The 27104-nt window shown below is 36.6% G+C and overlaps 3 protein-coding genes across 3 annotated transcripts; 2 read left to right on the top strand and 1 right to left on the bottom strand.

Moving 5' to 3' along the window:
• Positions 1-25: 25 nt before the first annotated feature.
• TPLATE (ARM repeat superfamily protein) lies at positions 26-8277 on the top strand. The gene is made up of 10 exons (XM_078301339.1): positions 26-745; positions 1323-1874; positions 2376-2679; positions 3055-3347; positions 3501-3865; positions 4331-4634; positions 5018-5140; positions 5684-6133; positions 6999-7172; positions 7727-8277. The coding sequence occupies exons 1-10, from the start codon at positions 110-112 to the stop codon at positions 8057-8059; spliced, it is 3534 nt and encodes a 1177-aa protein (XP_078157465.1). The 5' UTR covers positions 26-109; the 3' UTR covers positions 8060-8277.
• Positions 8278-13718: 5441 nt separating this feature from the next.
• LOC144553227 (alpha/beta-Hydrolases superfamily protein) lies at positions 13719-15321 on the top strand. Its single transcript, XM_078301329.1, has 2 exons — positions 13719-14474; positions 14757-15321. The coding sequence occupies exons 1-2, from the start codon at positions 13824-13826 to the stop codon at positions 15150-15152; spliced, it is 1047 nt and encodes a 348-aa protein (XP_078157455.1). The 5' UTR covers positions 13719-13823; the 3' UTR covers positions 15153-15321.
• A 969-nt stretch (positions 15322-16290) lies between these two features.
• On the bottom strand, positions 16291-20423 carry LOC144553219 (putative catabolite repression protein creC). The gene is made up of 11 exons (XM_078301321.1): positions 20055-20423; positions 19215-19535; positions 18587-18695; positions 18323-18416; positions 18150-18237; positions 17989-18072; positions 17797-17893; positions 17630-17717; positions 17429-17534; positions 17179-17271; positions 16291-17058 (listed from the first exon to the last, which is right to left on the bottom strand). Exons 1-11 carry the CDS (start codon positions 20205-20207, stop codon positions 16588-16590), a joined length of 1704 nt encoding a protein of 567 aa, XP_078157447.1. The 5' UTR covers positions 20208-20423; the 3' UTR covers positions 16291-16587.
• Positions 20424-27104: the final 6681 nt, after the last annotated feature.

Below are 27104 nucleotides of genomic sequence, written 5' to 3'. Positions count from 1 at the left end.
TTCCCAAAGAAAAGAGAGACGAGGCGTTTCTTCGTCAAAACACCCCTGGACTGGAGTCCGACTCGACTCCGACTCCGACTACTCTCGGATCCAGATCTGACGACACAAAATGCTTCCCGCCATCGCCAACCTCCTGTCGGAGTCCGACGCTCCATCGTCGGAAAGAATGGACCTCCTCATCCAGTCCATCCAGAGCGACCTCCGCTCTAACGATGCTCTCCGCCAGTCTACCGCTCTACTCTCATCTCTCCAGCAGTCTGCCGCCGGTCGAGACGTCTCTGCTGTCGCACGCACTGTCGTTGAGGAGATCGTCACCTCCCCCTCCTCTGCCGTCTGCAAGAAGCTAGCCTTCGACCTCCTCCGTTCTCTACCCCTCCCTCCCGACCTCTGGGACCAAACCCTCACTGGCCTCCGTTCAGACCTCTCCTTCCCTGATCCTGATGTAGCAGCTGCCGCATTGTCGCTGTTGCCTTCCGTGCCTTCACATCTATTGCCAAGATTGCTGTCAGATTCACATGCACAGTTGTCAGCTGCACTTGGGTCGCAATCTGCGAGCTTGAGATTAGCGGCTGCGGATTCACTTGCCTCGGTTCTGGCAAGGGACGATCTAGTGCTGCTGTGCCATTCCTCACCGCCACTTCTGACGAGGGTTTCATCATGGTGGGAGAAGATTGCAACACTAACCCTCGACAGGTCAGATCCGGTTTCCAAGTCTGCTTTTGAGTCTCTTGGGCGGCTCTTACAGGTTAGCTAGCACTGACGATCACTCCATCTATTTATTTTTTTCCATATGTCAATGGCAAAGCTTCAATCAAGACCTCAGGTTGCTGTTAATTATGTTTGACTTTGGTGCACTCACAAGAACATCTAACAAGGTTAAATGAATTGGTCAGCTGATGCCAATTGACAATATTTCAAGAACATTATTGTGGTACCATCACTGCCTGAAATGGTACTGAAATCTTAGACTGGAGTCCTTGACTCTTACCCTTACTTTCTAGGGACTATTGGTACAGCTAGTTATCATTATTGGTTTCTGTTAACATCCACGTACAGCATTACAATGTATGCTTCTGTTTAGGCACAGGGAAAAATGAAGTTACAGCAGATCATTCTGGTTTTGAAACTTTGCTAGTATGCAAATTAGTGATATAGCATGTGCTACGTATATATTTTCTTGAACATTTGGCTGAGAAATCATGGTGCCTTCTTGCTCCAGTACATTCATACACAATTTTGTGTGTAGTATTTTGTTAGTCTCTGTTAACAGGGAGTGTTACAAATTGCTCAATCTGTCAATAAGAATGTTGCCTCAATTTCAGGAGCTAGAAACAAAGAGAATGAGCCGTTTGGCGGGAGACAAGCTGGTTGATGGGGACCACTCTATTGCAATTCGGTCCCAATGGGTTGTAACAGCTGTTGAGTTTGTATGGTCAAAGCGCAGTGCCTTAATTTCCAGGTCCCGTGTTCTTCCTGTTGAGGCCTTCCGCACAACTGTGTTCCCGCTTGTTTATGCAGCCAAGTGTGTTGCATCAGGTGCCGTTGAGACCCTTCGCGAGATTGCTAGGCCAGGTGATAATAAACCTGCCACGACTGCATCTGGAGGAGAATCAAGCGCAGAGAAACTTGTGGGAGTTTCTGACATTGTGTCACATCTGTTACCCTTTCTCAGCTCATTGGACCCACCCTTGATTTTTGAGGTCGGGATTAACATGTTGTCTCTGGCAGATGTGCCTGGAGGGAAACCAGAGTGGGCTTCGGCAGCAATTATTGCTATTTTGACACTGTGGGACAGGCAAGAATTTTCTTCTGCCAGAGAGACAATTGTCAGAGCAGTTGTGGCAAATCTCCACTTGCTTGATCTCAGCATGCAGGTATGTTGTACCCTTTGTTTTTTCCTAATAGGTTTATCCAGTGAAGCAAAACCTAATATCAACCTTGCAAAATGCCTGAATTTCCTTAAAAAAAATTTAAACTCTTTCCAAATTTTGTCTGAATATGCCTGAACTATGCCTCCTGAACAACACTCTGTCTCTTGGATAATTTCGTGTACTTCAACAATGCCAAAATATCTACATTTTGTAACATGCAAACTAAGAATTCCCCACGAACTATCTTAGAGAAAATTTAAGATAGCCTCTTCACCATTTGTCCTCAAAAGCTTCCCAAAGTAACTGTCCATCCTCTGGCTCCAGTAATGAGGCCAAAATAAGAGTTGGTTTGAACATTTTGTTATATAATCAAGAGGAAAGGTGTAAAGGTAGTGTTTTGGCTGCCTTGCGGGGTCAAAATAGTTAATCTCTGCTATAGGAGATATTTTGCATTCTATGTGTGTTTCAGCTTTATCTAAACGAACTGAACCTGTGTGGGGCCAGGTATCTCTGTTCAAGAGACTACTCCTAATGGTGAGAAACTTGCGCGCTGAGTCTGATCGCATGCATGCACTTGCATGCATCTGCCGTACGGCACTTTGTGTGGATCTTTTTGCAAAGGAGAGTGTTCGTAGAGGCCAGAAACCCTTGCCTGGAACCGATGTGACCTCGCTATTTGAGGATACAAGAGTCAAGGATGATCTTAATAGCATTACAAGCAAGAGCCTTTTCAGGGAGGAGCTTGTTGCCTCATTGGTTGAGAGTTGCTTTCAGCTATCTCTTCCTCTACCAGAGGAAAAACACTCAGGTACTAGTAGATCTGTGGTGGCCTTGGACCCTGCTATCAGGTCAGCTACGGTGCTATACTGGCATATGTTGGCTAGGACCGGACACAATACTTGCTGATCTTGGTTTTAGAGAACTCAGAAGTTCAAACTACCAGACTAAAATCGTAGAATAAATTAGGAAAAGAATTGAAGGAAAACACGTGTCAGATTGTGCCTACTATATTCAGTCAATTTGTCGGGGGGGGGGGGGGGGGGGGGGGTAGGGTTTAGGGTAATTTTGGCAATAAATTATATCTAAGGCAACTCCTATTTGTTGATCTGAACTCACTTGCTGTTTATTTTGATAACTCAGCCTCATTTTGCTTAACTTGCACTTGACAATTTGTTCATATCAGGCACAGAGAGCAGGGTGATTGGCGCATTAGCTTACGGTACAGGGTATGGTGCCTTGAGCTGGACTGAGCCAGCCTTAGATGTGGTAGAGGTGTGCCGGCCTTGTGTGCTGTGGGACTGTGATGGAAGAACCTATGCAATAGATTGTTACCTTAAGTTACTTGTGAGGCTTTGCCACATATACGATACAAGGGGTGGTGTGAAGACTATAAAGGCGGGTGCATCGCAAGACCAGATTTTGAATGAGACACGGTTGAGAAATTTACAACTGCAACTTATCAAGGATCTTCGTGAGGTTATTTATTTTTTTCTTGACCTTTTTTTGTGATTTACATTGTGAGTTCGTTATTTATTTAAGCATTGGTACCTTAATGGTGTCAGTACTTAAAATCCTTTTAAAGTAGCACTATCTATCTATAACAAGTGAGTAGCTTCTTCACCTTTTCAGGTACATACCCCAAGGATATGTGCACGACTCGTCTGGGCAATTTCTGAGCATCTAGACCTTGAAGGTCTAGACCCGCTATTGGCTGATGACCCAGAGGACCCATTAAACATTATAATATCCAACATACATAAGGTTTTGTTCAACACAGACTCTGCTGCATCTTCTGGTTCAAACCGGCTCCAGGATGTCCAAGCTGTGCTCATATGTGCTCAACGCTTGGGCTCAAGGAATGCACGTGCAGGGCAGCTTTTGATTAAGGAGCTTGAAGAGTTTAGAGCTAGTACTGTTGCTGACTCAGTCACAAAGCATCAGTCCCGGTATATTATGCAGACAATAAAGTATGTGACTAACAAGACGGAGAGCAGGTGTGTCCATTTGATTCTATTACTTGTTTTTAATTCTCTTATCTCTTCTTAAGTAGAGAGGCTTTTTGAATATCAGGAATATGTAATTCTGCAAGATTTGAAAATTAGGCTGTTATTTCTGTGATTTGGTAGATTTATTTAGTTGGCAGTTTTGACTTTCTAGAAAACAATTTGTTGGAAGTCCATTTTTTGATATTCCGAAAATCACAGAAATTATTTTTCTGGAAATTTAATCCATTGTGAATCTCAGAGCAAGACCATTGTAAGCCACTACTCCATTAGTGAATTAACCAAATCAATCAAGCAAAATTGAAGAATCAAAAGCTATTTAGAGATTTTTTTTTTTGCCTCTTTATTGGGCCAATGCATAATCTTGCAATTTATGCCAGACTCGTTGAAGTGAATAGAGTAAGCGGTGGGATTTGTAATTTTGATTTATTCTTTTGTTCTGGTTTAAAATTCCAGATGGGCAGGTGTAGGCGAAGCCACAGGAGACTACCCTTTTAGCCACCACAAACTAACAGTGCAATTCTCAGAGGCATCGGCTGCCCAAGACAGGAAACTGGAAGGGTTAGTGCACAAGGCCATTCACGAGCTATGGAGACCAAACCCAAGCATACTGTCCCTTCTTCTGACAAAAGGTATATCGTCGAGTAATCACAAAGTGGCTCCAAAATCACAAGTCCTGACTGGCAGCAGTGACCCCTGCTTTATTGAAGGATACCATCTGTCAGACCCCACAGATGGAAGGATCACCCTTCATTTAAAGGTTTCTATTATATTTCTTTTTCTCAAGTTTGTTTTAATTGCAGCTAAGATTAAGTTGGACCATATCTCTGTGACTGTATTAGTTGGACCCGAACATACTGATGGTAGTAGGTTTTAGTAACTAGAGTTTTTGAGAGAAGAACATGTGAGAAAGAGGTGACAAAGGATAGCAATGCAGTCTTTGTAATTCCAAAGACCCCGAAATGCTTATTTATGTTTTATTGTTTTTTGATTCTATCTGCAAGACCCTCAGAAGAAAAATAATAGAAACCAGTCTCCAAATGGTGCAAGTTAAACCAAGTAATAACAAACAAGAGAAATCTGTCTCTTCCCAAAAAAAAAGAGGCTCCAATAGTGTTGATTCAAGCATGTCTCAATTTTCAGTTACTAAATTTGACTGAGCTGGAGCTCAATCGGGTTGACATCAAAGTTGGGGTATCAGGATCTTTGTATTACATGGATGGATTCTCCCGCACTGTCAGACACTTGCGAAATCTTGTCTCTCAGGTATTTTTACAGCTCAGATCGATTATCTTTGGTTTCTTGTAATATAATAACAGTCAAGGTAGTATAAGTCTTTTTCTTGAGCATGAGATACGAGTCAAATCCCTAGTGTTAGGCACTGGGTTTTGAAGCTGTGACCCTACATGGTGGGTAATGCCTTAGCCAACTGTGCTGGGTGCAGTATTCATCGTGTTAATGGGTATTGGTATGCACTTACCTCTTTTCTGTTTTTTTTTTTGTCCTGGTGGAGTTTTGTTGGGTTTGGACTCCTTGGGCTTATGCAATACTCATTGTATTACCTCAAGCAATCCTTGCACCAACTTTGTGGATTTCTATATACTAACAGTCTTGGTTTTTGTTCAACAGAGCTTAGAAAAGAAAATAGTTTTGAAATAAAATTGGTAGTATTTTACAGGGGGAATGAGATTTCTCCAAACCAGCTTAAGTTTATCTGTTATTTCCTAGTTAGCAAATTTTCAAAGAAAGGTTTAGGTGTTGAAACATCAAAAGAATTTATGCTCACTTTTTCATAAAAAAAAAATTCAGGACCCTATCCTTAGCAGTGTGACAGTCGGAGTATCCCACTTCGAGAGATGCGCTCTGTGGGTCCAGGTGCTTTACTACCCATACTATGGGACCCGCACAGACTACGAAGGAGACTATGCGGAGGAAGATGCCCAGATTGTCAAACAGAAGCGGGCCATGAGACCGGAGCTAGGTGAGCCCATAATCCTTCGGTGTCAGCCGTACAAAATACCCCTGACGGAGCTGCTCATGCCATACAACTGCTCTCCCGTAGAGTACTTCCGCCTCTGGCCTGGCCTCCCAGCCATATTGGAGTATACAGGTACATATATATACGAGGGTAGTGGGTTCAAGGCCACGGCTGCACAACAGTATGACACTTCACCTTTCCTTAGCGGGTTGAAATCTCTCTCGACTAAGCCATTCCATCAGGTGTGCTCACATTTCATCAGGACAGTTGCTGGGTTCCAAGTAAGTATTATTGTTTTTTTTAGTACTTCCATTTGATTTTTTTTTTTTCCCATATCACCTGGTTATTTTTTGCCTAGAGGCTGAAGGCCCATTTTCTTTGCCTTTGCTGCTTCATTTTTCCTCATGTTTATCTCAAATGGATGTCTATTACTTTTATTTCTTCCTTAATTTCTGTTTCCCCTCAAGTTTTGTGGATCGATTCAACCTAATAACGTGTATGTTGAATTATTAAAACTCATAGGTTGACCATCATACAAGGATGGTTCATCATAATCTGTAGGCATAATTCTGATTCTATGAAACGCTGAACCATTGCACTATTCAAGTCGAACAACTTCAATAGGTTAGTTCAATGCCATATGCATGCAGGTCCATTATGTATGCAATCCGCCAATCAGAATATGTCAGCAGATCAACTATATTGTTATAACAAAATTATAAACTTGATCACCACTGGTGTCCACAAAAAAAGGGGGACCAGAAGTTCACCTAGGGCAACTTGGCAAGCCACAATTTCCCAGCGATAATTACCTTGCTTCTTTCATTTACAAATAGCTCTCAGTAACCAAATTAATCTCCAAAAAAGAGCTTGACTAGTGATGACAAGAAAGTGAACATTGCTTCCGATACAGAAAGGTATGTCCCAAGTGAGGCATGTTGCAATAAAAAACTAAGGTATGGCATATTAGATGAAGAGGTAATTGTATTTAAATGGTGCATCACGAGACAGGGCTATCTGTTGGCATGAAAAGTTTTGCAGGATAAAATTTCTCTTCCAAAGAATTAAAATTGATTGTAGATTATCATACAGGATACCAATATTATGTATTGAGAGTTGTGGTGATATTTCTCCTTGTAATTGCAGTTGTGTTATGCTGCTAAGACTTGGTTTGGCGGGTTTGTGGGACTGATGATCTTTGGTGCCAGTGAGGTGAGCCGAAATGTTGACCTTGGCGATGAGACCACAACCATGATATGCAAGTTTGTGGTGCGCGCATCTGATGCCTCCATCACAACCCAAATTGGCTCTGACTTGCAGGTATGGTATGGATGTCAATTGGTAGTTAACCCCACCTAACCTAGATATTTGGTATGTTATGTGGGTCCCACCTGTACCTGCCCCCACAGTTGTGAAAACATGCACTGCATCTGTTAATGAATATGTTAATAACCTCATCATAAATTAAGTAATTCTCGTGTATCTGTTAGAATATGAGAAGTTATAGGTGGAAATGCTTTTTGGTAAACTTATTGAAGATGTTCATGGATAACCCAAGCTGACTGTACCTGTATATCCAGCTTAAAAAACCTTGATGATTCTTTCCAAATTTTGTGATGGTACAGGTCCCACCCACTTGCCCAGCCCACCTACAATTTAACTACCCTGTATTGAATTTTATTTAGATGACTCTATAAATAGATGTATTAAGAATTTTTCTAATGGAACTGATTTTCAATAAATTTGCCAAGATGCACAGTCTGAAGTAGCTCTTAAACATAAAACAAATTGCATTTTCAGTTTTTCCCTTAATTATCTACAAGGGAAAAATATAAAAAGCTATGTGAAGATCCCAATGACATCCCAAATTTCAGGGCTGGCTTGATGACATAACTGACGGTGGGGTTGAGTATATGCCAGAGGATGAGGTCAAGGCTGCAGCTGCCGAGAGGCTGAGAATATCAATGGAGAGAATTGCACTTCTCAAGGCAGCCAAGCCGAAGCCGAAGCCTGAGGAGGAGGAAGAGAAGGAGAAAGAAGAGGAAGAGGAGAAGAAGAAAGAGGAAGAGATTGGTGAGGATGGGAAACCTAAGGGCCCCTCTACTTTGTTTAAACTTACGGCCGAAGAAGCTGAGCACCGGGCCCTACAGGCTGCAGTTTTGCAGGAGTGGCATGTGTTATGCAAGGAGAAGCCTGTCAAAGCATAATGATTTTCTTTTCTTTCTTTTTTTTCTTGAGGCTTTTATTTTCTTCAATATTTTGGTTTTTTTAATCTTTTTTTTTTGGCAATGGCTTTTTTATTGAGTGTATTGTTCTTCCATTGATTCTCTGAGTTCCCTCTTGTATATTTGTGTATTTTAACTATTTGAAGATACCAGTTTTGAGTAGGTAGATTAATGAATGATAATTACGGTTCAGCCTGTAACATGGTCGTTTTGTTTCTCTTGATAATCATTTCCTCTAGAACGCTTTGTAGAGTAGTTGACCTGCCATCGTTTCCACTGTTCAGCTATCTTTTTTGGGTAACAAGTGTATACAAAATCGGTGTGGGGCCAGTATAGACGTGGACAGTGTTGGAAACAGCTAATGACTGAACCAAGTGTATACAACGCCCTCCCCAATTTTTGGGAAATTACTACAAAATGACTGTTTTTGGATGGGTCCAGAATCAAACTTGTAGTCCCCGCCAAATGCGACTTTAATAACCCTCTTCTCAATTTGTGAAAGTTGCTCTTTAGAGCAGTTGTTTTATGACTAGGGACTACCTACCTACCTTGGGTTCAGTTCTGGAAGAAGAGCATCAGATTTTGGTTCCCCTATATAAGGAGTTGGTCACCGATCGAGATACGAAAACAATGAACTGAGACGTGTAGGATTTTACTATTTGATACGCTGAGTGCCATCTCACAGGAAGCCCTTGATATATAATGTTTGGCAATCTTAAAAATATTTCCAAATCAATTAAAAAAGAAATTAGAATTAAGTTTGTTGGTGCTTTGTTGGACATACAGATAGTTTGTCTATCATATTTTATACGTTTTGAGTATTATTTGATAATACATAAAAAATATCTTTTTTTAAAAGAGATTATGCATAAAATATTGCAAATCATTTAATGCAATATTCACCAAATAGTTTGCCTATCACAAAACATTCATAGATTCCATACGAGGCAAAAAAAATCAAAAAGATTTAATTAGTAAGGTGAATAACAATTTTAAGAAAATGTTAAAAAATTCCAGACAAGTAACAGACCACCAATATTCATAGGATTTAGTGAAATATCTACATGGTGGAAAAAGGACTCGTTAAATTCTCGGAAGTTTCATAAATGCACTTAACATTGATTTTTTTTTTAGTTGATGTCTACTAAGAGTCTAAGACTTTCGTTCTACTTTTATAAGTAAGAGAAATAAAATAAACATAAGAAATTTCACTATTTCAATCTGTTCTCAAACTCCATCTCGTAAGTCCAGATAATAATGATTTTGGCTACAGAATTTATTTGCCTTCACTAAACAGATACAAAGAACACTACTTCAATGATCTGTGTTACTTTAATAATTCATTTAGGCAATTGTATCCATACTAAATACGTATCTGAATATCTGATACTGATATCACTCAGTAAGATACTCTTTGATATGTATCAGAGACCGATGTCATTCAAATAGTTTTGACTTATGAATCGATCAACGATACAGCTATCCTCGTATATCCATGCACGAAACACCTCAAAACTTTTATCAACTTGCATGTGCTTCTAATATATCCTTTAGCTTTCAATTTTCGCACATATACCAAAATAAAGATTTAGATATGATGATATGCACGTATATATATTTTTATTTTTTAGCTTATGTATATAAACTTATCCTCCCTACTAAATAGCACGTTGAAAAATTTGGATCCCAAGCACCTATTCACCCACATCAAATCTCAGCTACTGATCAAAAGTATATCAAAATCTCAGCCGTTAGTCACAAATTTAGATATTATGTATTTGTTTCATGTTATCAACCGTGTAAAAATTGAAATTTAGTTTAAAACATACTCGCCACATGAAAAGATACATAAAAATTGTTTCATTTAGAACCAAGAGAAGACGCGTTTTTCTCTCTGTTGTTGTGCGCGCTTCTTCCCGAGGCTTGAGATGTTGTGGGTATGGTGTAGAATGAGCCGTGAGGCTGTCCTGCAAGTGGTCTTTCATGAGCCGCGTTTAAAGGGAGAGAGCTTGAGTCGCTGGGAGGTGGGAGCATATCATTCAAATTCAGCGATATTTGATTTGAGCTGAATGCTGGCTGGTTGGTTGAAGGGACGTGGGGGCCTCACGTCAGTTTGAATGAGAGCTTCATTTCAATTTTGTTTTCTACGTTAGTCACAGGCCAGCCCAATTCTTTGCTTTGGTTTGGCATGGGCTATTAGTTTATTTTGTCCAAATTCACCTCCTTTAATTAGAACTAGCTAGGTTGCCGTGATTTGTTCTTTCTTTCATTGTTATTCACTTCGGCTCATGTAGCAATTTTAATTCGGCTGATCCAATCATTTGTATTTGGTTTGATTTAGGCGGCAATCAATTCCATTTGATTTAGGCCATCAAATTTACATGGATTTAGCCCATTTCATCTTCTTCTTTTTTAATTTTGTTTCTCACCCCATTTAGAAGCCGTGCATCATTTTTTGTTTCTTTTTTTAATATTTCAATTCCCGTTGTAACGCACGGGCACTTGACTAGTATGTTAAAAGTAGAAATCCAACTTTATTAATTTCAAAAATAAAATGAATAAGTTTTATGCATAGAAATAACAAAATAAATATATATAAAAGAGAATTACAACCTTAAAACAGATGGTACACAACAGATTGTTTTTTTGGAATACAGAAGGATTTACACTACTTCGTCCATTCTGAAAACTCATTTCATAAATAGCCGAAAAGGTCGTCTGAATTCCGACTGATATGTGGGACACTCCGACTTGATGTAGACCTGCTAATATGAGTTCTAAAGTCCAAATCTGAATAAACAAAAAAAAAAAAAAAATCGCACAATTGTAGAAGATACCATTCTGAATGGCTAAAGCGCTCTTCCTTTTTATTTTATTTTATTTTATTTGTTCTTTTGGTTCAGAATTGATAGAAGGTACCAATACCATTCTGATTCTGATATATTTTTAGAGAAAAATTTAGAAAAATGCTATATATACTGTAAATTGACCCCATATATTTTGTGAAAATAACTCCTTGATCCCCATAACCTTAAAAACTGCATACGCTCCTTGATGTGAATTAAATTATGGAAGTTGATTTTTCAACTTATTATTTATACAAAATGAAAAATGATAATTTTCTATGTGCATGTAGAGAAAATAATATAGATCACATGTAATGATTTTATTTTGACATATAAATTGTAGAATTTTTATTATTAATTTAAAAATATAGGTATGATAAATACACAAAAAAATAAAGATATTTAAACTCTCCTCATTTTATAAAACAGCTTCTATATATCAAAAAGTATATTAAAAAAAAATTGTTATAAACCTTACATATATGTCAAAATTCTTTGGAATTAAGACTTTCAGTGAATTAAATGCCAAATATATTTGGAATAAGTTCACCGAGCTCCTTGGTGAACTCAAGTCTAAAACCTATCGAATCGGCTTCAAATGATGAATCCGAACTGTTGAAACCCACCTACATTATGAGTGATGCATCTACGTATGAAAATTTTAAACATTCGAATTAATTTAGTATAAAGTCAAGCAGTCAAAATTAGAAGGTTAATAAATTAATTTTAATACATTCATTTTTTGAACTTTTTGACCACTTGACTCTATGCAAAATTAATTTTAATTTTTTTTTTTTTTTTTACATATAGACGCATCACTCAAAAGAAAGGCAGGTTTCAACGGCTCAGATTTGCCGTTTAAAGTCGATTTGATGAGTTTTAGACTTGAGTTTACCAAAAAGTTTGATGTACTTAAAAACACCCAAGTTCTACTCGGGAATAAATCTGCTGCGATCCGAATTAGATGAACAATACCCTGAAATCTCTGTTTTTCAAATCTAACTGTTGATTTGTTTTGAGATGCATGCACAAAAAAAGTTAAACAGCTAGATTTGAAAAAACAAAGATTTCAAATTACTTTTCATCTAATTACAGTTAGATTTGAAAAAACAGAGATTTCAGATTACTTTTCATCTAATTCGGATCGCAGCAAATTTATTCCGGTTCTACTCACGAAATGCCTATGTCTTTTTTTTTATTATTTTAGCAGTTTGTTTGTTGAGTTCATGCTAACTGTGTTGGGCTGAGGTACCACGTGAATTGTACCTGTCAATAGATCAGTTGAGTTCTTGTAGCGCCTTATACGGAATGCTTTGTGCAAATCAGAACTTCAGTTTTTTTTTTTTTTTTTTTGGTGATGCTGTTACACTCAGGACGGACCCACATAGTTCCAGAAGACAGTTTTTTTCTATGAATTTTGAGTTTGAGTAGATATTTATCGGTCTTGATTGACTTTGTTCTCTCTCTTTGAAAAAAAAAATTGTTCTCTTCTGAATATTTGATTTATAATTTGAATTAAATTTAAAGTTAAAATTAAAATATTTTTTTAAATTATAATTGGTAATTAAAATTATAAGTTAGAGCGTCAAAAATTACAAGTCAATTAGTTAATAAGTTTAAATCCAATTTAATATTTTTTTGGCTCTCACAAAAATTCTAAATCTGTGCCCCTGATGAGACTAGTGGATTTTATTCATAATATTGTAAATAAGTTTAATTTATAACAGCCAATTCTTCAAATCTCATTTCATAACACAAACACTAAATTATTCAGTTTTTTTCTGTATGGGTCAAAGTCAACATTTTTATTTATTCTAATATAGTAATATAAGATAACAAATGGCTTACAATGAGTCAATGAGATGAACCCGAACTATTTGAACCAGTTCTAAATAGCTAGCTATAGCGGCGCTATAGTTTTTTTGGACCATAAACGCTAAGTTATGAGATAAAATTGCGCTAACTCAGCTACGACCGCTATAGCTATAATAGCTGACCGCTATTACTGTTATATGAGACCCGCTATGCTACATGGTTTTTTTTTTGCAATTTATATGGACTTCTTCTATTCTTATTTCTAATACTACATGGTCTTCTACGATAAGTATAATAAACCAAACTATATGCTTTTATTTTTATTTGTGATTTATTCTATCATTTTATATCGAGAAATATTCAAATACTAATTCTTCATTTTGATTGCTCTTTTTATAGTATTCATTTGTAAAATTATTATCGTTCGTTTCAATTGAAAGCTGATTTTGATTATTATTATTATAATTATAAAATGTTTAAATATGTATATTGACTTCATTTACCTTATAAAATTAATTGCTTTTTGTCTATTATAATATGTAATACTATGAAGTATAAACTATTAAATAATGTTACTTTTTAGATTTTTTTTCCTTCTTATTTACGTAATTGATAAAAGGTATAGATTTAGATTAGTTATCATTTAGTTGTTACATCAATTCTCTAATATTGATTATGTTGATAATTAGTAGAAATATAGAATATAAAGTTTGAAAAGAGAAAATCACTATGTGTGATAGCTTCCGCTATAGCTGTGCTATTTGCAATAATTTTTTTTTTGTCTCCCCGCTATGCCGCTATAATCGCTATTTAGAACATTGATTTTGAACCGAAAAACCCAACCATTTAAATCGAAAATTTTCGGTTCGGTTGAAAACCGAACTATTGCATTTTCCATTTATGAACAAGGGCTTTTACTGATGAAAGGAGATTTTCATTTTTCATTTTCCAATAACTCTCAAGTCTCAACTCCCAACCAATTTATTTATTAAATTCATACAATCCAAACAAATCAAAACCTCCACCCCTCTCTTCTCTCCTCTCATCAGTTCCCGTCAAAACCGAGACCCCATCAGCGAACAGCAATGGTTCATCCAATCGCTGAGGCCGACGAGCACAGCCCCTTCGGTAAACTCAGCTCCGACGAGTTCTACGCGCACCACTCCATTGCACACTCCACCTCCTCCTTCACCAATCCCGAGGGCATCTGCATCTTCACTCAGACCTGGGTCCCCACCAACATCCCCACCTCCCAACTCCTCGGAACCATCGCCGTCGTCCATGGATACACTGGTGACTCCAACTGGACCGTCCTGCTCACCGCCGTTCACCTTGCTAAGGCCGGGTTCGCTGTCGGGGCTCTCGATCACCGTGGCCATGGTTTCTCTGGTGGGCTCCGGCTGTACATCCCCGACATTAACCCAGTAGTCGACGATTGTGTTACATTTTTTGATGAATTTCGTGCAAAGTATCCACCATCGCTGCCCTGCTTTCTCTATGCAGAATCTCTTGGTGGGGCCATTGCGCTGCTGCTCCATCTCCGGTCGAGGGATCCGGAGTTTGCACGGTTGCACAGGGGCTGGGATGGAGCGGTGCTTAATGGTGCCATGTGTGGGGTGAGCCCCAAGTTCACGCCGCCATGGCCCCTTGTGCAATTGCTTGGAATTGCTAAGACTTTGATCCCAACATGGCGTGTGGGGGTGACTCGGGGGAATATACCGGATCTCTCTTTCAAGGTAAATACCATTTAGCACTTCATGTGTATATAGACTAATTGACTAAACAATGCTGTAGGATATACTTAGAAGGAAACTTAATTGGAATGTTTGGGTCAATTTGAGCTGAAACCTACCAAATTACTCAAAAAAACTTGAACCAAGGGTAAAATTGGTGTTTTATGTTATGGAATACAGGCTTTATTGGGTTTAAATTTATTCGACTCTTGTTGTGGTATGTTGAATTTAACCGCCCCTAAGATCATACAAGAATTTAATACTTCTTATAACATTGTGAACAAGGTGGAGTGGAAGAAGAAGTTGGTTCTGGCAAATCCCAACCGCATTGTGGGCAACGCAAGGGCTGCCACAGCATATGAGTTGTTGCGTGTATGCCGGGAATTGCAGAGCCAGTTTGAGGAGATTACCATCCCACTGCTGATTGCACATGGAGGCGACGATAGGGTTTGTGAACCTGCTTGTGCAGAGGATCTATACAAGCGCGCTTCAAGCAAGGATAAGACACTTCGCATGTATCCTGACATGTGGCACCAGCTGGTTGGTGAGCCTGACGAGAGTGTTGAGCTCGTGTTCAATGAAATGATCGATTGGTTCAAAAGCAGGAGCGGGAGTAAAGAGAGTGCCGATTCAGGAGCTCCATCGGATAGCACATCTCAACTAGTGACCGATTCGGTTTGATTTAAGCTGAGAAAATATTTTATGTTCGCAAGAAAGTTTATGTTTCTTTCACAAAATGAAAACAATAGGTACTGAAAGTTGTTTCAGTTGGTCATCCTCAGCCTTCTTGTATCAGACTTGACCATGTAAATGTGATTTGCGGTCTAATGAAAATAAGCCTAGCCAGAAATTGTTATTTATTTGGACCTTCAATATATTATGGTGACAGAATATGTCTTATTATATATTTTACATCCATCTCTGTACTTGTAATTTATTTGGAGATGATTGCTCCCAAGATTCAATTCCCCCTCGAATCTTTTGATATACTAAATAATTGATGGGAGCCAAATTTAGATTAGATAAGGAAGTTGAGCGTAGTAAGTTTTACTATGTAGCAGTCTAGCAGATGCTGGTACAAGTACTTGCCAAACGTAACGGCACGGTATTGATCTTTCTATCTATGTTTAGATTGCCGTTTTTGTAGTACATCTTATTTGTCCAGCTTTGACGTTTACGCTCAAATTAGGTACAAAATGTAAGAAAACAATAAATTCCCGCAATAATTGTGTCAGTTGATAGTACTTAATACTATGAGTCTATGATAGGCTAGCGGGGCTGAATTGTACCAAAGTTAGTGTGCACATGCACCAGCCTTTATCGCAGTGGAGCCCTCAGCCTTGTATAATTATATTCCTGTCTCGACGAGGATTTAATTGCTTCCGGGTTTCTAAAATCAAGTTTGTGATTTCCAAGTAGTTAAAAATAACCGAAAGTACATAAAATTTCAATTGTTTCTCTTCGGGCACATTCTCAGTTCACTTGAGAGTGATCGCTGTTGCTTAGTTTAGTTCATGCTTTATACGTTGATTCTTAAGAGAATGATCTTAATACATACAGCCTTCTTGGACAAAATTCGCTAGCAGATGATAACATTTTGATCAAGATATAATATCTCCATCTCACAAGTCAGAAACATTTTTATTTGTGCAACAAATTAAAGCTTAACTTTAAATCACTAAAACAGATTACTTGGCTACTACTTGAAAGTGGATAAAAATAGAATTGGAATTTTGTACTATTAAGGGGGCAGCACATACAAAAAAATGCTGTCATCTGCCAAACAAATTTCGTACATTCCAATAAAAAATCAAAAATCGATTAAAAATCACATCATTCTTGTATTTCTCGGAATACATATGTATATATCTGTACAACATATTCCAATTTATTTTCTCTTGCCACACAAATGGCCACATGGTAAGAAAACATGCTGATGCTGTATAAATTAATCAGAACTATCCTTACAGCACGGGATTAACTTCAACCCAACATCATTTCCACTCCCCACAAAGGGAAGAAAAAGGAAGACAAGAAACACTTCTTGATCAGCTATAAAAAGTAAAATAGAGAGGGGAAGAGCAGAGGAAAAAAGCATAACCACAAGATTTTTAAATCATGAGAAAAGAACTGATGATTGCTGCTTGAAACTCAAACTACTACTGGTGCTTGTGTTAAGACCAGAACTGGTACCAACTTTCATGGACGAAATAGCAAGCCTCTCCTTAGAAGCTGTGGCATTTCCTATGACAACCTCACCTGATGAATTTGATTGGCCTGGGTTTGACTCAGCATGGCTCGGTCTGACCCAAATTTTGATATGGCCTTCCCGGCAGATTGTCAAAACTGATTCATTTGTGAAGACCAGGCCTGAGAGGGGCTCAACATGGACTCGGTGTGCCAAAACAGGTGAGAGTTTGGGGACATTACGCATGCTTGGAGCAGGTAAAAGGGTTCCATTTGGGGTTATGTTGTCCCAATGTGCCGATGGGGACCCGCTACTGAAGGTTGGGGACCCTCCTGCCAGGGGGCGCAGTGGCACAGCAATTTCATCCATGGCCAAGTCCCACAGAAGGAGTCGTGTATCCTAAAATGTGTCAATATGAAAGTCCTTACACAGCACATAGATGTACCATATGGTAAGTGAGGAAAGTTTTTCAATTTTAATTGCTTTGCCGTTCTTTTTTTTTATACTACTAATCTTTACCTGGCCAACAGAACCAAATCGATAAACAGTGTTTTCACCATTGCCGTCTGAATTCGGCGCTGACCAATATGAATCAAAAGCAACTCCACTGACCTGAATTAGAAACCAATTTTCTAAATTAAAAAATGGACCCAGAGGAACAGAAAACAAAAATTCATTGCTTAGGAATATATAAATTGACTAAAGTTTTTACTTTAACCTTTAGTAAGCATACACAAATCAGTTTTGCAAACAATAGTAATAAACTTACCCATGAATTATGACCCTCACCCCAGGCAACAATTTTTCGGTCTTCCACGCTCCATACTTGCACCAAGTCATCTTCACCTCCCGTCAATAAATACCTACCATCAGAACTGGCATATACAAGGCACTCCTCAATTAGGCTTAATCTTAAAAGATAAAAGCACATTTCCAAAGCAAATAATTTGTTTAAAGTATATCAGATTACCTCCAGGTGCAACATAATAGTGCACCATAATAACTTTTGCCACCAAACAACAGTTGCTCCTTCAAAAAGTCAAATACTCTCAAATAGCCTACACATGCATGACCAGTTTAAATTTAAGATATTTAATTAAACAAACAAATAAATCCAGATGAAATAAGTGATAATACCATCTCGGCCTACAGTTGCAAGGTAAGCTCCATCAGCTGAAAAAGAAATACCATTTATGGAACCCTGGCAGATATGCCATCTAGCTGCTGGATTGCTCTGCACAAACATTCAACAAATAGAAAACAAAAGGTTTAGTAATTCTGTAATAAAATTAAAGTTTTGTTTTCTGGCAAATTAAAGGAGTACTATACCTTACTCGACTTGGCATGAGCAACACTGAACTGAGTCACATCCTTTATAGCTGGAAATGTGATATCTGTATTTCCATCCTTACTCTAACACAAATAAGAATAATCAAGATAAGCAATTATGGGAACTACTTGGTAAATTAAGTCAATAATAATAAACTCACCTTTTCATAAACATATAGGTTTCCATCAGCATGAGCAACAACAAAAGTGCCTTCAGTTTGTGGTACCCACGCTAGACACGTGCATCGGCTGCATAAACAAATTCACGCAAAATTAGTAATACAAAACCTAAAAAAGAAATTTTGTATAATCCAAGTGCACAATAAATACATGCCTGTTATTTATTGACCCATCCTTGTTGTAATGCTGTGCCCCAATAAGCTTCCTTCCAGGATCTTGCAGCTGTTGCCTCAATGATACTGTATAGACTACAATTTCCCAAAAAAAGAAATTTATTTATATTGACAACAAAAAGCTGACAATCAACTTTTCAAATTGGCATATAACATACAACTACAAAAACTGAATCAATGACAGTATAGTGGTATGTTAAGGCATATTGTTGTTCTGTATAATAATTAAAGATGATTCAGATTACCATCTCCTGATTGAAGCCCAATAAGCAAATCATGCCCATCTTTAGCATCTGGTTCAAACGCATGGCAAACCGGGTTTGAGTTGTTGAAGTGGATAGATTTTATCGGGTCCTGAATTCATATCAAACAAAATCAATGAAAGATGAATACACATTTAACTCATGGTTCCAGGAAGAATTGCTTAGTCCAAGTTTTATTTGAAACTTTGCATGACTTGAACTATTACTCTGATAGGAAAGACATATTTTCCTTTATCTAGAACAGTAGTTATTGTTAAATTCAAATAGCTAGTGAGGGAGTTCAATGTAGGGAACAAAATACTACCCCTCATCCCCACCACATAAATTGGTATCCCAGTGAAAGTACAAATGGTAATGCAAGGTCCCAGTTCTCTGCTCAGTTAGAACTCTGGCAATTGGAATAACAACAGAACAAAAAAATATTAATCACTAAACCAACTTTACCAAACTAAAGCAAGGTTCCAGTGAAACTGAAAGTAAGCAATTCTGAACAAATAATGAGAAATAGACTTCAACCATCAAGTACATATTTCACCCAATTGCCAAAAGAAACATTAGTTACGCAACCATCCATGACGAGAAGTTAAAACAGAAAAAGAAGATACATAACCTTCTCTTGTGAATTGAGATCGCTAATGAATAGTGTATCGGCAGTATTAAAAACAATATAAGCCCCTTTGCCATCATAATTATTTGCTGACTGGGGACCGCTCGAGGAACTAGTAGACGTTCCAAGAGTCCCACTGAGTCTGTTACTGCCAGGCCCGGCCCGGCTGACACCGTTACCACCAACGAAGCTTAATGCACGGGACCCATTTCCTGCACCAAGAAGTCTAGCTGCTGCTGATCTTACACTACTACTTGAGCTTGGTACAGATGGAACTGCTGAATTTTGGCTTGCAGGTTTCTCCTTTAGGTAGGCTACAGTCAACTGGAAGAAGAGATGATGTGAAAAAATGGAACTTCCCAGAGCAGATTAAATATGTTGTAAATTTTGGCCTAACATGTGGACTGGTCTGGTGATAGCAGCATAACTTTGCCTCTGATTTACAATATTTCACAGAGATAACGTAAAAACTGGAATTTTCAAGAGTAGGTTAAATCTGTTGTAAATTTTCCAGACTGGTCGGGTGATAGAAGCATAACCTTTCCACTGGATTCAGAATATTTCAGGACTTAGAATGCTATAGTGTACAAGGAAGAATCTCACACCAACTAAATCCAAAACACCAACACTTCAAACTTTAAACCTAGAAAAGATCCGATGTTTTACACTGGGAGACTAATGCCAAAAAACCCAAATTATCTGCAACTTATCACCAAACATGGGTTTTGCCAATTGGGATGCTACCGGACTGAAAGTTGGATCTCAGAACTATATTATTTCGAGAAATATTCCTTTGAAAATAACTTTGAATCGAAAAGACAATTGGATTCATGTAAAAATTACCTGAGAGACGGATTTGCCATGGGAATAGTGAAGCACGGCAGCAGGGTGTGTTTTCTCGTATTGTAACTTGTACCTTCCTTCTGGCGTCTTGAAGTACGTCTTTAGACCAGGTGATTGTTGCGAATTGATCGCGGAGGAAGAAGAAGTCGCCATAGTTGAGTACTCAAAAGCAGCGAACTAGGGTTTTCGTCTCCTCACTTCGATCATAACGAAATCCCACGATGCATATTGACTGTGTGCAAGTACTCTAATTTAGTTGGTATTTTGAAATCAAACTCCTAAAATTAGAAGAGAAATAGATCGAGGGCAATCGGAGAAAAATAGTTCAGAAAGAGAGAGAGGAGAAAGAATGAAGAAGAGATGTATCTTGAGGGAAAAATGGAAAATGGAAAAAGTTGTGAGAAATTACACATTGAACCGGGCCTATTCCTCGTTGCTGGAACAACAATATCACTGAATCGTGGGTCCCATATCGTTTGAAACTAGGGTTCCCTGGCTTCGCACAGGCGATAGTTGATGCGGTCATTGTCATAGAACTAGTCTATGCACTAAATTTTTGAAAATTTGTTGAGTTGGGATTTTGTTATAGTATTTTACCGAGACAGAGATCTGGAACGTTGGATCCGTGGACTTTGACATGGTGATGATGCGGATTGAGCGGTGGACGGTCTAGATTGGTGGATCTTAAGAGATAATCTACGTGGACAGATTAAATTGACGGAAATCTGGTCAATAAATAGAAAGAAGCGAGCAACGCAGTGAGCATGAACAAACTTGTATTTTGTATGAAGTTAAAACTAAAACTGCGCACTGTTAATATTTTACTCCACGTAGTGACAAAAAAGTTGTATAGTCGTTCTTGCATTTTTATCTTATTAAAGATATGTATAATATTTAAAAATTTAAATAATATTTATCGCGTCACAGCGAAATGGCTAAAAAAACGATATTATGGTCATATTGCACCGCTATAGCATGCTATAGCGCCGTAGTTTTTATGGTCCAAAAATGCTATAACGATGTTATTAAGAATTCAGATAATATTAGATAAGTAATTTTAATGTAGGTTTATTTTTCTAATACATCAATTTATATTCTTGACAACATTGCTTAAAATAGAAAATAAGATTACTAATATTTATTTTCTGAAACTAGGAGGGGATCTGTTGAATTAGACACAATTCAATAATATTTTGGTCATTCATATTTTGAGAATTTTGAGAGTCTAATTTTAACTGTCGTTAATTAGTTAAAAGCGAAGTTAATTTTAGTTTAAACTATAATTGATATATCGATATCTATTATAAACAAATGATGAACGATAAAACTCTAATTTTAAATTTTTGGTTAAAACAATTTCAACAACACTTACCGATAATATAATGTACAAAAAGAATTGAAAAAATTAAATGTATATCCATTAAAATTTCACTGTTTTTATTTGGATATTTCTTCGTTCAAATATCCAAATTAGATACTTATATCTAAATACCTCATTGTCTTTCATATATCTCCAGAAATGATTTAATCTCAATTAAATTAGTATCAAGAGTTGATTACAAATTTAATAGACAATAATGCCCTTTTATTGCAACATGAAGAAAAAAAAAATCAGATTATGAAATTGATAATTTCTTCCCAGCACAAATTTAACCCTTTTTTTTTCTAAAGACTTCCGACTGCTAAAAGTACGCAATTAAAGGGTGCAGATTTTAACAATGCATCTTCTATTTCACGCAGAGCAACGGCAGTACATTCTAAAATATATTTTTCTTTACCTTAGTCAAAATTGTGTCGTTAAAATCCACAGCCCAAGCAATTGCTTTGCTCCTCAAAAGCTTCAAATAGGTTTAAAGTCGGAAATAAGCGTGAAGGTTTGCGAGAGCACGCTGCGGAAAAATGGTGCTGGATTTAGATTGTGTGCAAAATGCTTTATGACATCAATGCGACCTCCGTACCATGATCTTTTAATTTGAAGATAAATTATTTGTAAAAATTCTACTGTCGAAACATTCGCAAAGTAATATCTCGTGAGTTACAGTGACTTTAAACGTGTTCTGTTTAGTTAATGTATCTTATTCATCTATCTACTTTGATTTATTTTTAAAGTAATTTATTCGATTGAAATTCGATTTCGAAAGCTAATCCATAGTTTAAAATTCCTAATCCCATTATTTCCATAAAATATATATTTGTGCAATTATTACTAATTTTGTATTTAGCTTATTGTATATAGTTATTTTATATTTTAAATGCGTAATGCTATTATTAAAATTTTAAAAGCGAAAACCTAATCTAATTTACGTGTTTCCAATTAATTATTTCTAAGTCGCATGATTCGTTATTTTATAACTAGTTTAATTTATCATTTATTCGTCGTTTCTGAGTCTAAATCCAAAATAAATGTTTTGCATTTTATCACTTACACTCAAGTTCCTATATTTTTTTTTTTTTTTTTGAAAACCCGACAGAAGCTATCAGGGTATATACAACTGACAACTGATACCGGTACCATAAGTTCCTATATTTATTAATTAATTACTTTGTTCTAATTGGTTATATTTTACTCAAGACAATCTCGTTATTATAGGTTATAACAAATGTATATTTATATTGAATGTTTTAGTGACATGCTAACTGACACTTAAGTTTTAATGTCTCAATCATTATTTTAACTACATACTTAATAAATATTTTATAATAATATATTACATCCTTATAATTTTGACTGCACAAAAGTCATGATTTATTTATTAACGATATAGTTCATCAATGTGGTTATATATAATACGAGTAAGGCTTGGGTGCTATGGATAGCATAGAGGACTATGATGCTACGGCTCAATATTCGAGTTTTCAAAATCCTAACGGTCGATCCAAACCGTTCATCTTGTTCTCCATATTAATATGTGTTTGGAGACCAAATTTTACATTTTTTCGAAATTTTTTGCTATTTTTTTAGCTAGCTAGAAAATCACTTTATCTAAAAAATTCTGCGCCATTTAGATATTTGATTTTCTACCTAGCTTAAAAAATAGTAAAAAATTTCCGAAAAATGTAAAATTTGGTTTCCAAACACATATTAATATGGAGAACAAAATGAACAGTTCGGATTGACTGTTAGGATTTTGAAAACTCGAATATTGAGCCGTAGCACCGTAGCCCTCTATTAGTGTTTGGATCACGGGCAGGGCACGGGCGGGCCGGGCATACCCGGGGACGGGCACAGGCAAGGTGGGTATACGGGTACCACGGGCCGGGCATCACGGTTTTTTTTTTTCAAAAACCCTGCCCTGCCCGTCTTATACCCGTGCCCGTGGTACCCGCAGGGGGCAGGGCGGTCCGGTCCGGTCCGTTTTTTTTTCTATTTTTTCATGTTTTTTTCTGTTTTTTTACGGTGTTGTACGAATATTATTACGTGTTTATAATTTGACTTTTTAAATCTGAATAGTTCAATATCAAATAGTGTATATAAATAAATAAAATTTGTAACTTATATATAAAAATTATTTGTGCGAAAATTTTGTATATTTGTGCGAAAATTTTGTATATTTATTCGGCTAAGTACAAATCTATTGATTCTAAACAACCAAACACCACTTTTGATTCTAAATAAAAGAGAAGACAATTTTACACAAGGTGGAACAAGAAAATTTAGATAGAAATAACTGAAACATAAAATATAAAGATAAGACAATTTAAATAGGTGCAGACACTTATTTTCAAGACAATTCCATATAGACGGGGAACTACAAAAATTAATATAAAAAATAGTTGAAAATATAATGTGGTAGATGAGATTTTTCTTAAATTTCTGACAAATGCAATGGGAAATTTTAAACAACTAAATTACTAGTGTACAACCAATATTTATAAGAAGAAATGAACAATATAAAAATTTTAAAAAAATCCATTATTTTTTTATGAATAGAGTACAATATCTCCATTTTGTGTGTTTCAATTATGCCTCTATTTTAAAACATTAATAATTTAAAATATACAGCTAAAATATTAAAATAAAACCATTATATTTGATTTTTTTATTATTTTCTCTATACACATACAAAAAATAATGATATTTCAACTTTGTTTTGATTGGTCTCAAGAGCTGACAAAAATACATTGATATAGATAAAAATTTGAATGTTAATTTTTTAACTTATTTAACTTTATAAAAACAAAATAATAAATAATAAATTATATCTCCATTGTGTTTCCACTTGTTCAGCAAGTTGTAGCATATTGTAATTTTTTTCTCTAAAAGTTTTATTGCAGCATTCTCTTCATATAACAAACTATGTAATTAGCAAGATGTACCTTTTGGAATATATATGAATATAAATATGACTTCTATTATTTCTTTAAAGAAATAATAGAAATTCACACAATTTTTTTTGTCTTTAAAAAGTCCCAGCAAAATATGAAAAAAACATGGGAAATAATTCTGCACTATCCAACCAGGATCAGGTGATTTTCAATAATTGTAAAAGGGGGGTTATAATCGGCAACACAAAATGAACAATTTAATCCGCAGAAGACAAAGTTGCAGCAAAATGATCGGATACGAATTAGACAATGATAAAATTATATCTGTATTTTTATTATTTATCGGATATGTATCAGTATATTAAACTGATACAAACATAGTTACATATATATTTCAAATACCTAATTTTAATTTGTAAAACTAACATACTATCCAATAAATTATTATTTTATTAAAAAATAAAAATAACATAAAATACGGATATAGTTTAGATATTTTATCATTTTGGTGAACAAAATATTGTTGTAATGTTAAACTTGTTATATCATTACAAAATATATATCTTGTTAAAAAAATAATCAATAATATAATCATATTTTTTAATCAAAAGACATGGATACAAATATTATGTATATATGCACAAATATATATCTGAAAAATAAAAAAAATACGAAGAAGGATACATATAATTATTTGTATTCATATTTATATCCATATGGACAAATATTTTAGTTTTTGAATACATATACAAATAATTATATGTATGGATATTTGCTTTCAAAACTAAAACCGTATCGTATACGCAAATTATCTATTATATATCTAAATATCTGAATATGCAAACATTTGAATATGGATCTTCATTAGTGGGGGGAAATTTTATTTGAATTTTGAATTATAAAAAAAAGGTACACGGGTAGACGGGCACAGGTACACGGGCACGAAGGGCACGGGTATGGCGGGCACGAGTACAATTCAGTCCGGGTATCAACGGATTTTTGCCCGAAAAACTAGATCCGGCCCTTCTTATACCCATACCCGTGTACCCGTAATACCCGTGCATACCCGGGCACGGGCACGGGTACCCCGGGCAGCGGGCACGGGCGGACCGATTCGAGTATACCCCGACAGGTATTGTCCAAACTCTACCCTCTATGCTATCCATTACACCCAAGTCTTACTCATATAATATATCATCTACTTGAATAGTGTCTATGGATTTGTACACTAACACATGCTAAATAAGTACATAAGATCATTTATATTAAAATCATAATAAGTTAGATATACAAATTATTTTTAATAGTAATTACACATTTTATTTCTTTTATGCCATGCTCAATTAATAAGTTATTCAAAAATTTAATCAAGTCTACATTTAAGACCTAAATTATGTATAAATAGATAATTTATTTCAATTAAATCTCAGACCCAAAATAAAAGGTCTATATTCACTTTAACGAGATTCCTATAACATACTTTCTGTGATGGGCTTGCACAATTCAATTCGAATTAGAAGTCCTAATCAAAAGTTTTAGCCTTGTTTAGTTATATTTTAGTTTTAACTCAAGTATCATATTTATTCATTCAAAATCATAGCCAAACTCAACAAGCTCAACCCAAAATATAGTGACAGCCGTAACTACCAATTTATTAGGACTAATTATAACTCAAAATTTTCAGATTTGCATAGAGGCCCTTGTGCTTAATTTATTTACACAATTCAGGGTTTCTTCACATGCGATCGCAAGAAAATTTAATACGTGACTCGTGCACCAGAAAATCAATACAACAAGTTCATCGATCAGACGAGTCAGGACACTCAACAACCCGAACCCGACTCAATTTTAGGTCCTAATTACTTCAACAAAGAATTTCACAAGAACAGGTCAGAGAAAGAGAGAGAGGGGGGGGGGGGGGTCAGCCCCTTCATCAAAATAATCGACCCTTTTGAAAATTAACAATTTAAGAGGGAGCTCGGCTCCATGGCCATCACAAGGCACAAGGCAAAATCACACAAGAAAAATGAGAGAACATGATTTATCCGAAAGAGGAGTTAACAAAACGACAAGGCACTCGAGAAAAACGGCCGAGTCCCGGGGTTGCGCCTCGCTTCACGGCCGTCAAGATTGAATCAACCACCACAGATTCAGCGTCTCCATACACCAAATTAGCACCAAGAGACACCGGATTAGCACCCGCAAGCAACAAAGAAAACCCCCAAATTATAGGGTTTTCGGATTCTCAAGGAATCAGAGGCAAAATGTGAAAAAGAGAGAGGGGACGGGGTGCTGGTGGGGTCTCACGAACAGAGAGAGAGAGGAGAGGGTGTGTGCAGCGAAATGAAAGTGAATTAAGGGTGACAGATGGGAAGGAACGAAGAGAAGGAGAAGAGATGGAGGGTAGGACGGTCAAGAGTGAAGGGTAGCATAAATTAAAAGGGTTAGTAGCTGCAACTGGGTCCCAGTGTTTTGAATTAACAAAGGAGCTGTTGAAGAGTGCAGTCAATGAAAGGAGGGTCCCGCAATGTCAGAAAAGAGGCAAAACTGAAGAAGAGATCTAATAGCTCATGCTTTTCAGATGAGACGGAAGCTGACGTGTTAAGCATAGAATTGTTTGAGAGATATAGTTGATCTTTTGTAATGATTCTTTTTGAGATTTCATCGCCTATATAAAGGGCTTGTAGCTGTGAACCCAATTTATCATGAGATATCAATAATAACAAGAATTTCCCTTCCTTTCTATTCAAGCTCTATTCTTTCGTATTCTCAATTTCCATCAAA

This window comes from Carex rostrata, chromosome 1 (assembly GCF_964058835.1).
Source record: "Carex rostrata chromosome 1, lpCarRost1.2, whole genome shotgun sequence".
NCBI lineage: Eukaryota > Viridiplantae > Streptophyta > Magnoliopsida > Poales > Cyperaceae > Carex > Carex rostrata.
The sequence above is the reverse complement of the archived record's forward strand: the minus strand, read 5'-3'. Positions and strand labels throughout refer to the sequence as shown.

Bases quoted from the DNA above. Each gene is read 5' to 3' on its own strand.
- TPLATE (XM_078301339.1), top strand. From the start codon at position 110: ATGCTTCCCGCCATCGCCAACCTCCTGTCGGAGTCCGACGCTCCATCG. The intron at 5,141-5,683 runs GTATTTTTACAG...AAAAAAATTCAG, and splicing joins TGCGAAATCTTGTCTCTCAG to GACCCTATCCTTAGCAGTGT. The intron at 6,134-6,998 runs GTAAGTATTATT...TTGTAATTGCAG, and splicing joins GGACAGTTGCTGGGTTCCAA to TTGTGTTATGCTGCTAAGAC.
- LOC144553227 (XM_078301329.1), top strand. From the start codon at position 13,824: ATGGTTCATCCAATCGCTGAGGCCGACGAGCACAGCCCCTTCGGTAAA. The intron at 14,475-14,756 runs GTAAATACCATT...ATTGTGAACAAG, and splicing joins TACCGGATCTCTCTTTCAAG to GTGGAGTGGAAGAAGAAGTT.
- LOC144553219 (XM_078301321.1), bottom strand. From the start codon at position 20,207: ATGGCGACTTCTTCTTCCTCCGCGATCAATTCGCAACAATCACCTGGT. The intron at 18,417-18,586 runs GTAATCTGAATC...GGGAAATTGTAG, and splicing joins TGGGCTTCAATCAGGAGATG to TCTATACAGTATCATTGAGG. The intron at 18,238-18,322 runs GCATGTATTTAT...TTGTTTATGCAG, and splicing joins GATGGGTCAATAAATAACAG to CCGATGCACGTGTCTAGCGT.